This window comes from Vigna unguiculata, chromosome 10 (genome assembly GCF_037176805.1).
Source record: "Vigna unguiculata cultivar grain cowpea cultivar isolate G323 ecotype 2 chromosome 10, ASM3717680v1, whole genome shotgun sequence".
NCBI lineage: Eukaryota > Viridiplantae > Streptophyta > Magnoliopsida > Fabales > Fabaceae > Vigna > Vigna unguiculata.
Window position 1 is genome coordinate 45,170,244 of NC_140801.1, and position 12,750 is coordinate 45,182,993.

The 12,750-nt window shown below is 34.9% G+C and overlaps 1 protein-coding gene across 1 annotated transcript; it reads right to left on the minus strand.

Moving 5' to 3' along the window:
* Positions 1-8,538: 8,538 nt before the first annotated feature.
* On the minus strand, positions 8,539-11,591 carry LOC146883322 (uncharacterized). Its single transcript, XM_085667581.1, has 4 exons — positions 11,102-11,591; positions 10,569-10,653; positions 9,861-10,094; positions 8,539-9,005 (listed from the first exon to the last, which is right to left on the minus strand). Exons 1-4 carry the CDS (start codon positions 11,237-11,239, stop codon positions 8,980-8,982), a joined length of 483 nt encoding a protein of 160 aa, XP_085523707.1. The 5' UTR covers positions 11,240-11,591; the 3' UTR covers positions 8,539-8,979.
* Positions 11,592-12,750: the final 1,159 nt, after the last annotated feature.

Here is a 12,750-nt window from a genome sequence, read left to right on the forward strand (position 1 = left end):
CAGGAACAACATCAGTATCTTTATCAACCCAGCAACACAAACTACTCCTGCTAATATACCGAGATCATTAGTGATTTTTATATCTTTACAAATTTTAAGAATGTATAATTTTAACTTGTAATTATATACCGATGTCTATGTTATAAAAATTATTTTTTAAATTATTGTTTAAGTTTGAGTAAAATGTCAAAAATATGTGAAAATTATTTAAAAATATTTATAAATTCATATTTAAATTTTACAATTATTTATTTATTATTTTACACCATATTTTAATTATTTTTACTATTATTTTTATTATATTAGGACTAATATGTTAATATATTATTTTATTATTATATTATTAAGAACCATAGAGCTTTTGTTCCTAAATATTATATTACTTGTTTATTTTTTATGTACCACACCTAGCCGGCCTAGTCGAATAATAACTAGAAAACCCGTCCATGTAACTACCAAGGCTATAAATAATAACAATTACCATACACATGCTAAGATACCCGGACTAAACCGCTAAGAAGCAACATTGATCAAACAAACCAAAGCAACAATAACCGCCTAAGCCGCTAAAGGGTAACCGGCATAGGCCGTTAACTCCACGAAACTAACCAAGGACTTGGCAAAACCAGAACATTCCCATAAGATTCATCAAGCCCACAATAATCGAACTAAGGGTCTAGGCTAGGGTCCAGGCCCACCTATAGCCCAAACAAGGGCTCAGCCCATGACGTGGCCAGACATAATTAATAATCTATAAATACGCATGCATGGACCCCACGAATTAAAGGTACGCATTCATTACTTCCCTAATCACCAGATTTCACTTTCTTAGAGATTTTGCTGACTTGAGATTCAGAGTCCCTTCTGCAGGTAACCCCTCTCCGGACCAAACCGATCACACCGAGATATTCATGAGCGACATGTATCAACCGGGAAGAAGCCTGCTGAGGAGATGGCGAACGAGGGTAAGGTGATACTTGTGTCTAACATATCTTGTTTGTTCTCTGCAGGAACATTTTATATCATATTTTTAACTTTTATTGTTTTATATTTTGCATATTAATGTATTTCCACTAAATTTGATAATTTATTAAATACGAACCTTTCTTATAATTTAAAAATATTTGAAAGTTGTTTAGAGATATTATAAGAATCTGTTAAACAACCTACACTATTTTACAATTTTTTTTAATGTTAAAATTCAAATTTTATTGGTATATTTTTGATTTAATTAGTCAAATAGTACCACTTTCATTCTAAAGTTTTAGTTTGGTGATTATTTTTAGAGAAAATGTTAATATATATATATATATATATATATATATATATATATATATATATATATATATATATATATATATTTCGAATTCCAATTTTCACAATATATGAATCTTAATCTTCCAATAATATTGAAATTGAAATAGTTAATTATTTTCATATCTTTAAAAGTTTAAAAATTTATAATTTTTATTTTTTACCTTATATTTTTATTATATTAATATTATTATATTTTATATTTACATTATTACATATTATTATATTTTCTAATATATTATTATATCATTATGGGTCAACGAAAATTTTTGAATATTTGAATTTATATATTTTTTATCAGAAATATTATAAAGTATTTATTACAAAAATTAATTTTTTGTATATATTTTTCATTAAATGTTAAATTTAATGTTTGCTATCACATTTTTTTTCTTTTTTATTGTATGTTACGATTTCAAATTTGAATCCAAAATTTATTAATATTATTATATGCATTATGATTAAATTTTCACAATTTAAAAATCGATTTGATTTTCAATGTATTAATTTTGAAATTTATTCTAAAAACACACGGAAGGAATATATTACCTAATATTATCTACGGCTTGATGTTTAAAAAAATCAACTATGAGAAAAGTTCGGTTTCGAAGGACATTAAATGAAAAAAAAAGTTTCCAATGTAAATTCAATGTTATGTAATATTATATAAAAATATAAAATGATAATATTACATTAATTCTACGTAAATATAAATTTATTCTTAAGTTAATATTTAAATTGATATAAAGTTAAGAATACAAAGGGATTTCCTATGGGGATGGGGTTTGAGGGAGGAAGATTGCATGGGTGAAGTGGGAGCAAATGTGTAAACCTAAGGAAGAGGGTAGACTAGGCTTAAAAGATATGAGATTTTTTAATTTTGCTTTACTTGGCAAATGGAAATGGAGACTTGTGAATGAAGAACCAGGTCTGTAGAAAGATATTATAATATCAAAGTACAGGTCTTGGAGAGCGTTAAAAGATATGGAGTTCTTGTTAGGAATCCAAGTGTGAGTCTAAGTCCCACATTGACCAGAATTGAGAAAGTAGAGCACTATATAAGAATAAAGACCCATAAACCCATTGCCTTAAGGTTTTGGGTTGAGAGTGGTGTCAGTGTCTTATGTGGTTAGGCTCAGATCTCATTGGTGTTGTTCTCCCCACTGAAACCCCCTCTGTAAAACCTAACAAGTGGTATCAGAGCCATTTTTCTTAGTATGCTCTGTGGTTGCAGCATTGTCTGATCTTCCACATCAGAAAAGATTTTGGTTTCTATTTTTTCTTCTTGGGGATCTCAGTTTAGAGAAGTAGTGGGAGCTTTGGTCAAAAGCCGCAGCAGGAGCTTTGGTCAAAAGCCGCAGCAGGAGCTTTGGTCAAAAGCCGCAGCAGGAGCTTTGGTCAAAAGCAGCAAGAGCAATGGCATTGGAAGAAGGGAAGGTGAGGATTGAGAAGTTTGATGGCAATGACTTCGGGTTCTGGAAGATGCAGATAGAGGACTACCTGTATCAGAAGAAGTTGTATCTACCCTTAACAGGGCAGAAGCCAACTGACATGGAGCAGGCGGAATGGGATTTGTTAGATCGACAGACACTCGGTGTGATCCGATTGACATTAGCCAAGAATGTTGCGTTCAACATCATGAACGAGAACACAACCGTAGATTTGATGAAGGCATTGTCAAATATGTATGAGAAGCCATCTGCAGCCAATAAAGTGTATTTGATTCGCAGACTAGTCAACCTAAAAATGGGTGAAGGTAACTCGATTACTAATCATATTAGTGAATTCAATACAATTATTGCGCAGTTGACATCAGTGCAGATAACATTTGATGATGAGGTGAAAGCATTAATTTTATTATCATCTCTTCCGGAAAGTTGGAGTGCAACTGTTACTGCAGTTAGTAATTCTGCAAGTAATAGTAAGTTGAAGCTTGATAACATCCGTGACTTGATCTTAAGCGAAGATGTTCGCAGGAAAAGTTCAGGGGAATCTTCCAGTTCTAGTTCCGGTTCAACATTGAGTACTGAAACTAGAGGAAGAAGTAGCCAGAAAGGTCGTAATCAAGGCCGAGGCAGATCAAAGTCTAGAGAGAAATCAAAACCAAAATTCCGGAATGATATCACTTGTTGGAATTGTCAGAAAAGGGGTCACTTTACAAATCAATGTAGGGCTCCAAGGAAGAACAACAACAAGAGGCAAGATAGTGATCAATCAGCAAATGCAGCAACTGATGAAATTGAAGATGCATTATTATGTAGTCTAGATAGTTCTATTGATTCATGGATTATGGACTCAGGTGCGTCATTTCATACTACACCTTCTTTAGAACTATTATCTAACTATGTTCCAGGAAAGTTTGGGAAGGTCTACCTTGCAGATGGGAAATCTCTTGATATTATAGGAAGAGGTGATATCAATATCAGAACCTCTAATGGAAGTGTGTGGACTTTGAAGAATGTCAGACATATTCCAGCCTTAAAGAGAAACTTAATATCTATAGGGCAGTTGGATGATGAGGGGCATTACACCACCTTTGGAGATGGACACTGGAAAGTAATGAAAGGTAATCTTGTTGTTGCTCGTGGAAAGAAACGAGGATCTCTTTACATGATTGCAGATGAGGATATGATATCAGTTGCAGAAGTTGGCAACAGTTCCTCTTTGTGGCATCAGAGACTTGGGCATATGAGTGAGAAAGGAATGAAGCTCATGGTCTCAAAAGGTAAAATACCTAACTTGAAGCATGTTGATGTTGGACCTTGCGAACATTGTATCTTTGGAAAGCAGAAAAAGGTTAGCTTCTCCAAAACAAGTAAGTCGTCTAAAGTTGAAAGACTAGCACTAGTGCATACAGATGTTTGGGGGCCAGCTCCAGTGAAATCTCTTGGAGGTTCACAGTATTACGTAACCTTCATTGATGACTCTACAAGAAAGGTATGGGTTTATTTTCTTAAAAATAAATCTGATGTGTTTTCTGTGTTTAAAAGGTGGAAACAGGAGGTTGAGACTCAAACAGGTTTAAAGATTAAATGTTTGAAGTCTGATAATGGTGGAGAATATGACAGTAATCAATTCAAGGAGTTTTGTTCAGAGAATGGGATCAGAATGATCAAGACGGTTCCAGGAACACCAGAACAAAACGGTGTGGCAGAAAGAATGAACAGAACCTTGAATGAGAGAGCAAGATGTATGAGAATCCAGTCAGGATTACCCAAGGTATTTTGGGCAGATGCAATAAGCACAGCAGCCTATCTCATAAACAGAGGACCATCAGTTCCTTTAGGCTATCAGTTACCTGAAGAAGTATGGTCTGGAAATGAGGTAAACCTTTCACATCTGAAAGTTTTTGGTTGTGCTTCATATATTTTGTTGAACTCTAATAGTAGAGATAAATTGGACCCTAAGGCAAAGCGATGCTATTTCATTGGCTATGGATCTGACATGTATGGCTACAGGTTTTGGGATGACCAAAACAAGAAAATTATCAGAAGTAGAAATGTTACTTTTAATGAAAACATGTTCTATAAGGACAGGACTGCAGAATTTGCAAATGCAAATAAAAAGCCAGAGCAGGTATCATTAGAAGAAGTTTCAGAAAGTGATGTAGCCAACAGAAGGCAGAATACAGATGTAGAGCCTGAGTCAGAGCCCGAGTCAGAGTTTGGGTCAGAACCTGAACAGATAGTAGAGTCAGTAACTCCTGAATTACCGACTAGAAGGTCTAGCAGAACCATTGTAGCACCACAAAGGTACTCCCCTTCATTGCATTACTTGTTGTTGACTGATGCTGGTGAGCCAGAGCATTTTGCTGAGGCTATGCAGGGAGGTGAATCTATTAAGTGGGAGCTAGCAATGGAAGATGAGATAAAGTCTCTTCAGAAGAATAAGACATGGTCTTTAACCAAGCTTCCAGAAGGAAAGAAGGTTTTGCAAAACAGGTGGGTCTATCGGTTAAAAGAAGAACCAGATGGCAGCAAACGATATAAGGCCAGACTCGTAGTGAAAGGGTTCCAACAGAGACAAGGAATTGACTTCACAGAAATTTTCTCTCCTGTTGTCAAGATGACTACCATCAGAGTTATCTTGAGTATAGTAGCTGCAGAAAATCTTCATCTGGAGCAGTTAGATGTGAAAACTGCATTCCTACATGGAGATCTTGAGGAAGAAATCTTTATGGCACAACCAAAAGGTTTTGAAGTACATGGCAAAGAGAATCTTGTATGCAAGCTTCATAAAAGTTTGTATGGGTTGAAACAAGCACCGCGACAATGGTATAAGAAGTTTAATGAGTTTATGAGAAACTCAGGATTTCACAGATGTGAAGAAGATCATTGTTGTTACGTGAAGAAATATGTTGATAGTTATATCATTCTTGCCTTGTATGTTGATGACATGTTGATTGCTGGTGCTAATATGGCAGAAATTGACAGGTTGAAGAAACAATTGTCAGAAAATTTTGAAATGAAGGATCTTGGTCCAGCCAAGCAAATTCTTGGTATGAGAATTTCCAGGGATAGATCTAAAGGTATTCTAAATTTATCTCAAGAAAAATATATAGAAAAATTACTTAGCAGGTTCAATGTTGGAAATGCTAAAACCAGGAATACACCTTTGGGAACTCACTTAAAGTTCTCAAAAAGGCAATCTTCTCAGACAGAGGAAGAAGAAAATCACATGTCTAAAGTGCCATATGCATCTGCAGTAGGGAGCTTGATGTATGCTATGGTTTGCACCAGACCTGATATAGCACATGCAGTGGGAGTTGTGAGCAGGTTTCTATCCAATCCCGGAAAGGAGCATTGGGAATGAGTGAAGTGGATATTGAGATATTTGAAGGGCACTTCAAAGATGCATTTGTCCTTTAAAAGAAGTAATCTCACTTTACAGGGGTTTTCTGATGCAGATTTGGGAGGTGATTTGGATGGTAGAAAGAGCACAACAGGTTATATTTTTACGTTGGGTGGCATAGCTATCAGTTGGAAGTCCAAACTTCAAGGAAGAGTCTCCCTTTCAACCACTGAAGCTGAATATATAGCTATCTCAGAAACAGCAAAAGAGATGATATGGTTGAAGAATCTTCTAAAAGAATTAGGAAAAGGGCAAGATGAACCTTCATTGTTCAGTGACAGTCAAAGTGCCATTTGTCTTGCTAAAAATCCAATTCTTCACTCTAGATGCAAACACATTGAATTGAAGTATCATTTTATCAGAAACTTGATAAATGATGGAGATTTGATTTTATTGAAGATTCCAGGTGCAGAGAATCCAGCTGATATGTTGACCAAGACTGTCACAACAACTAAGTTGAGGCTTTGCATTGCCTCAACTGGCCTTCGAGAAGATTGATGATGAAGGCACTACACTAGGTGGTAATGTAAATCAAACCCCAAGTGGGAGAATTGTTAGAATTATGGTGCTTGATTTAGTCCCACATCGCTTAGAATAGTGAGTTGTGGTTCTCTATTTTACTATATAAGAGACTCTATGTAAAGCTTTAAGATACACCAAAAATACAAATACTTCCTAGTGTAGTCGTGGACGTAGGCATACACATTGTAGCCGAACCACGTTAAATTCTCTGTTAGGAATACAAGTGTGAGTCTAAGTCCCACATTGACCAGAAATGAGAAAGTAGAGCACTATATAAGAATAAAGACCCATAAACCCATTGCCTTAAGGTTTTGGGTTGAGAGTGGTGTCAATGTCTTATGTGGTTGGGCTCAGGTCTCATTGGTGTTGTTCTCCCCAGTGAAACCCCCTCCTTAAAAACTTGACAAGTGGTATCAGAGCCGATGGTTAATACCGGCTCAGACGAGTGCAGTACCAGTATGGTCCTAGTATCGAAAGTCTTCCTGGCAAGAGTCCCAGAAAAGGGTTCCAGGTAAGCGTGTCCCGTTAAGAATAACGGCGGTACAGAAAAGGGCAGAAAAGGAGTACTCGTGGTTGGGCAGCTTCCGCTGGAGGGGGGTGTACCAATGTGGTTGAAGGGACTCACCCTTGAGGGGGAGATTGTTAGGAATCCAAGTGTGAGTCTAAGTCCCACATTGACCAGAAATGAGAAAGTAGAGCACTATATAAGAATAAAGACCCATAAACCCATTGCCTTAAGGTTTTGGGTTGAGAGTGGTGTCAGTATCTTATGTGGTTAGGCTTAGATCTCATTGGTGTTGTTCTCCCCAATGAAACCCCCTCTGTAAAACTTGACAGTTCTATCCCCTGTAGTTTTTCTTAGAATCTCTGTATTTTTCAGTTTTTAAGTCAGTTGGTTGTTCATCTATCTAACTGAAAGCTGAGTGGTAGTTGTTTGAAGTCTCCTGGAAGTTAGTTTCCTTTCTTAGCTATATATAGCTATATCACAACAATCAATGTTGTTGTAATAATTCTTTCCCCCAGGAGTAAAATCAAGCTTCAATTCTCTGAAACTCTATGAACCTTAATAACTCCAAATTAGCACTAAATATCAATCAAATATTTATGTAAGGTTACAAACTTACAAATATAAAATAAACTGTGAGAAAATTATTCAAAATTAAAAAACAACTTTTTTAAAAAGAGTATTTCCTTTGCTTCAAATCCTTAACTTCCACTGATTTTTAGATGTAATTAATGGCTTTGTGTTACTGAGTTGGATTGTCATATTATTCAGGGATAAGAGTTTTGGGCAATTGACAGGACAAGTTTTGGAGCAATCGCTAGGAAATGTAGACTCTGTAAAATTATACAAACAAAGCTCATAAGTAGATCAAGTCTAACCAGACTTTGTCCCCAACCATGCAAAGGTTTACATCTTCTAAAGCAAATGCTTCATATTAAGTTGTTTATTACTTCAAACCATGAAGTAGGGTAATTAATGGGAACTAAAAATAGTGACACTAAATTAACATATCATGGTAAAAATAATTACTAAAAAAGATTGATTCCTCAGAAGAAATAAAACCATTTTTATTCATAAAAAGTAATGTGTTTGAACGTGTGACATCAATCAATATCATGCAGAGTGACCCAATCAACTGCATCTAAACTGCTCAATTACCTTACTTTAGATACCAAAGATAAATCAAGTGCGTTGAAGTCATCATATTTAAAATCCTTTACTTGTTTATAATAGCTTCCCAGGGAAACTACTTCACAACCAATTATATTTGCCATTTTATGAGCCAAACTAGTCTTCACAGACCCACTTGGACCTCCTGAAAAGCACAACTTCTCCAAGATAAGTGATTCTATCAGAACTACTACTGTTAAAAATGCATGCTGAGACTGAGATGAAGCAAAATTGATTCAGCATTATTCAGTACAGCAGTAACCAAAAGAAAAGTCTCAATATGACTTTTACATGCACATTCGTTCACACAAAGCACAACACACTGTAATCACTCACAAAGCATTCGAATTTTTAACAAGTTAACATGGGTTCAGAATTTAGCTTCTCTGGAATAGGATGCTACTGTCTGTGAAGTAAACTTCACCGGTTTTGGGGTGAATGTCCAAGGAATTTGTGAACCTAAACGGAACCCCTTCTGCAGAAGTGGCTAACTGCTTAGCCACTCCACCACCTGGTCCTACCATTAGAAGCCCGAAGTATGCATCTGCAATGTACAGATCACAAGTCACACTGTTGAATTTCAGACCTTCCACACATTGATTCCATGCTTTCGTCTGTTAATCCATCACACACTTTCTTGTCCCTGCATAATCGCATCACAAGTGAGAAAAACACTAAGAATTTACCTAAACTGCTACAAAATTGCCAATTTAATACTTTTAAAGATGTTAGAAAGAACAACCTTGTTGCCATCAAGTGTACAAATGTAATACTTTATTATGAATTATAACATCAGATGAGAGAGTTATTAGTTAAGCAATAAGATATAAATATTTTTTTGAGTTTTTAAATAAATTTTAAATAATAAAAAATGTATAGTCTATTTGTGAGCCCTTGCATGCAATAAATTTTCGAAAAGGTGGGTTAATGTTTAGTCTATTCTAACCTGGGTGGCCCCATTCAACCAATTAAACATATTAAATAAAAAGTAGACTGAATTTTTATTTTAATTCGTTAAATATTTTTTTGTTTGATGTTGTACTGTTCTCAATATCAACGAATATTAAATATTTTTATTCTATTATTAATTATTTGTTGTGGAATTAGAAAAAAAAAGCAGAGATAATAAATAATCTAATTGCAAATTTTAATTAGAGGTCGATATATATATATATATATATATATATATATATATATATATATATATATATATATATATATATATATATATATATATATATATATATGCAAATGGATCGTATGATCTCTAGATAACTCTTAGATGGATAGAAAATCTTTCATAACTATGTGTATTTGACAAAATACTGAAACTATTGACATGATCACATTTGATTCACTGTTTACATAAAAAGAAAACTCTTATTTTCTTTAATATGGTTGTTTGAATAATTAATATAATGTGCACATTCTTTTAAATACATAAAGTAAAGGCATTATCTACAAAATTATTTGCATCCTCCAATTCAAGGAAAAATACCTAGGACTGAATTGTCAGGCTGGGAGGAATCTGAAGATATGAAATGCCATGCAGCCACAACAGGTTCCATTTTAGATTTTGTTGGTGATCGAGTCCATGGCTGAGGTAAATCCTCAAGCCCAGTAACAACATCAGGAGTAACGCGTATTGGTTTTGGGGCAATGATCGTTGTTTCTTGACTACCAGCCTCAGTAGTATTAGACACAAGTGGTGGAGTACTAAGACGAGGTACACCTACAAATGGAAGTGAGAAGTTGAATACAAGTAAATGCAACTTCTCTCCAATTTGTAATCTATAACTATAATATATCTATAATTTAAATCTATAACTACAACATAGCAAATATCCCTTTCTGCTCTCCACATTTTATTGGACCCCTTCATGCTTTGACAACTCTCTAAACCACTCACTGCACAATATTTGCTTCTTTCATAGCCTCTTGTCAAATTAATTATATTGAACTGTTTTAAAAAAAGATTAAATATGTGTACAAATGTTCTTATCTTTGCACTAGTCTAGAAAATTAAGATAATCTACTGGAAATAAACAATTCAAGTAGTCATGAAGGTAATTGGCCATATGTTGTCCTCACACTCTTCAAAACACTATTTTTCATGTTGTACCAGTTATCATCACTTGTAAGGAAAACAACTGAATTAACTAAATGTGCATAAACTATATTAAAGGGAGAGCATCCCAATCCCTACCTTTTCTCTCCAGAATCATTTCCAGATATGATTTGGTAATCCAAGGTTCATCAATACCCATCCTTGATGCTTCCGTTCCAACAGTCTGAGATTTTTTTTTCAATTTTTCAGATAAGTAACTCACCATATTATCAACCAGACAAGGCTTAATCAGACTGAGCAGAAAGTATAAAAAAAAAATTCTATTTAACAAAATGGAAGAAACCATGGAAAGTCTTTCATATAAGAAACTGTAAAAACAAAAAAAGAGTTCACAGTGCAAGGATAAAAAATCCTCAAAAATGAGAAAATAAGGTATTTTAAATATGATATAAGAATTAACCCTTATTTATACTACTATGACTAGACCCTTCGTAAAAAAAAAAAGAAACAACAATAAGTATAATGAAATCTACAATAAGATGCTTTACATAAAATACATGGTGACTGGTGAGTCCTCAAAACGATCGCATCTTACATAGAACATGTCTAATGGGATCAGAAAAAACTATACATTTCTATTAGTTCCTCTCATCACCATATAAATGTCTCACCAAGAACATCAATGGTCTCAAAAGAGATGGTAACCTTGCCATTATTGACAGTTGTCGATGCACGCTTATAACTAACCACAACAGTATACCCAAGAGCCAACAGCCCACCAATGTCATTCGACCAACCTGTTTCAACATAAAATCATAAAAAGCAAAAAAATATCAGCTAAAAGGAGTAGGTTCATTTTTTTCATGATGGATAACAAGTTCAAAGGAATAAAATGTCAAAAGAAGTGTCAGTAATTATCTTTGGTAATCAGGATCAATTAGTATCATGTATATCTTGTAACTTCAACCTGACAGAACAAATATATCTTGTAAAACTGAAACGGTATACCATTATGTTTTTCCTTTTCCTCACTACTCAAACTGCAGTCATAACATTGATATGTTGGTACAAAACGAAGAAGTTATCCAAAATTTAAATTCTAAATAGTGCACTTTAGGAAGGATTAAAGTTCAAACTTCCTAGAATTATTAAAAGGGGCAGCATCTAAGTCATGGGCAAGGGGGAGTTAATGAGTTAAATATATAGGAGGAAGTAAAGGGAAACGTGGATGGATATATGTTGATTTGTAGATTGAGCATTGACTCTTTTTGAAACGAAAAATCATTCGTAAAGAGGAAATCCTTGGACGATATTTCTCTCCTATTTCTTGTGCTCTTCTTAATAAAATCTTTCTTTTCTTTCTTATTCAATTATTGGTTCCTTCAACACCACTTTTGTGCTCAACACAACTCCAGAAACTACCCTTGGTGGTGAAGGCTTGGCCTTTATCTTAACTTCAGATAGGACTGTCCCACAAAACAGTGATAGACAATGGCTTGGCATTGTAAATGCTACTTCCAATGGAACTTCACAGGCTGCTATCCTATAGTAGTGGAGTTTGACACAGGACACAATTCCACAGAAGATGCCCCTGACAATCATGTCGGCATCAACATAAACAACATCAACTCCATACAACAGATTCAATACTCCTCTATGGCTCCGAAAAAGTTTAGGCTAAGGGATCTCACGAAAGCAACTTATGGATTCAGCCTTGAAAACAAGCTTGGACAAGGTGGATTTGGAACTATGTATAAGGGGCTATTGGAAAACAAGGAGTAGCTGTAAAGAGAGTCTCCAAAGAGGTGGATTCAGCATAGCAATTATTGGTTTTTTCATAAAACAGACCCTACATTAAAATTAAATTGTTACTAAGATTAACATTGAAAAAGTGGAAGATCGAATAAAATTGTCCAAAAAAATGTAAAATCTAAAACCCTAAACCATTCACTTACTTGCTAAAAACCCCAATTTCTTATTTTTTGAAAAAAGAACCCCACTCTGTAAACCTCATTCGCACAGTCTCGAATTGGGTTCGATCTCTGCTTTCCTCACGAAAAATGGCATTCAAACACCTGCGAGCTGGGTCGAGATATAGAGTGTGAGCGTCAGCTTGGGAGCGTGAGCGTGAGCGTCAATCGTTCACACTACTATCGTTCACACAATCGTTCACATAGTGGTTCGCATAAGTGTGAGCATCAGCCTGGGACGAACACCACAGTGAGCTTTTGATGAACAACCTGTAGTGAGACGTTCGATGAGCAGGATTAACAAGAATGAGCATCAGTGAGCAATGAGAGAGATATTGAACAGCGAGCAT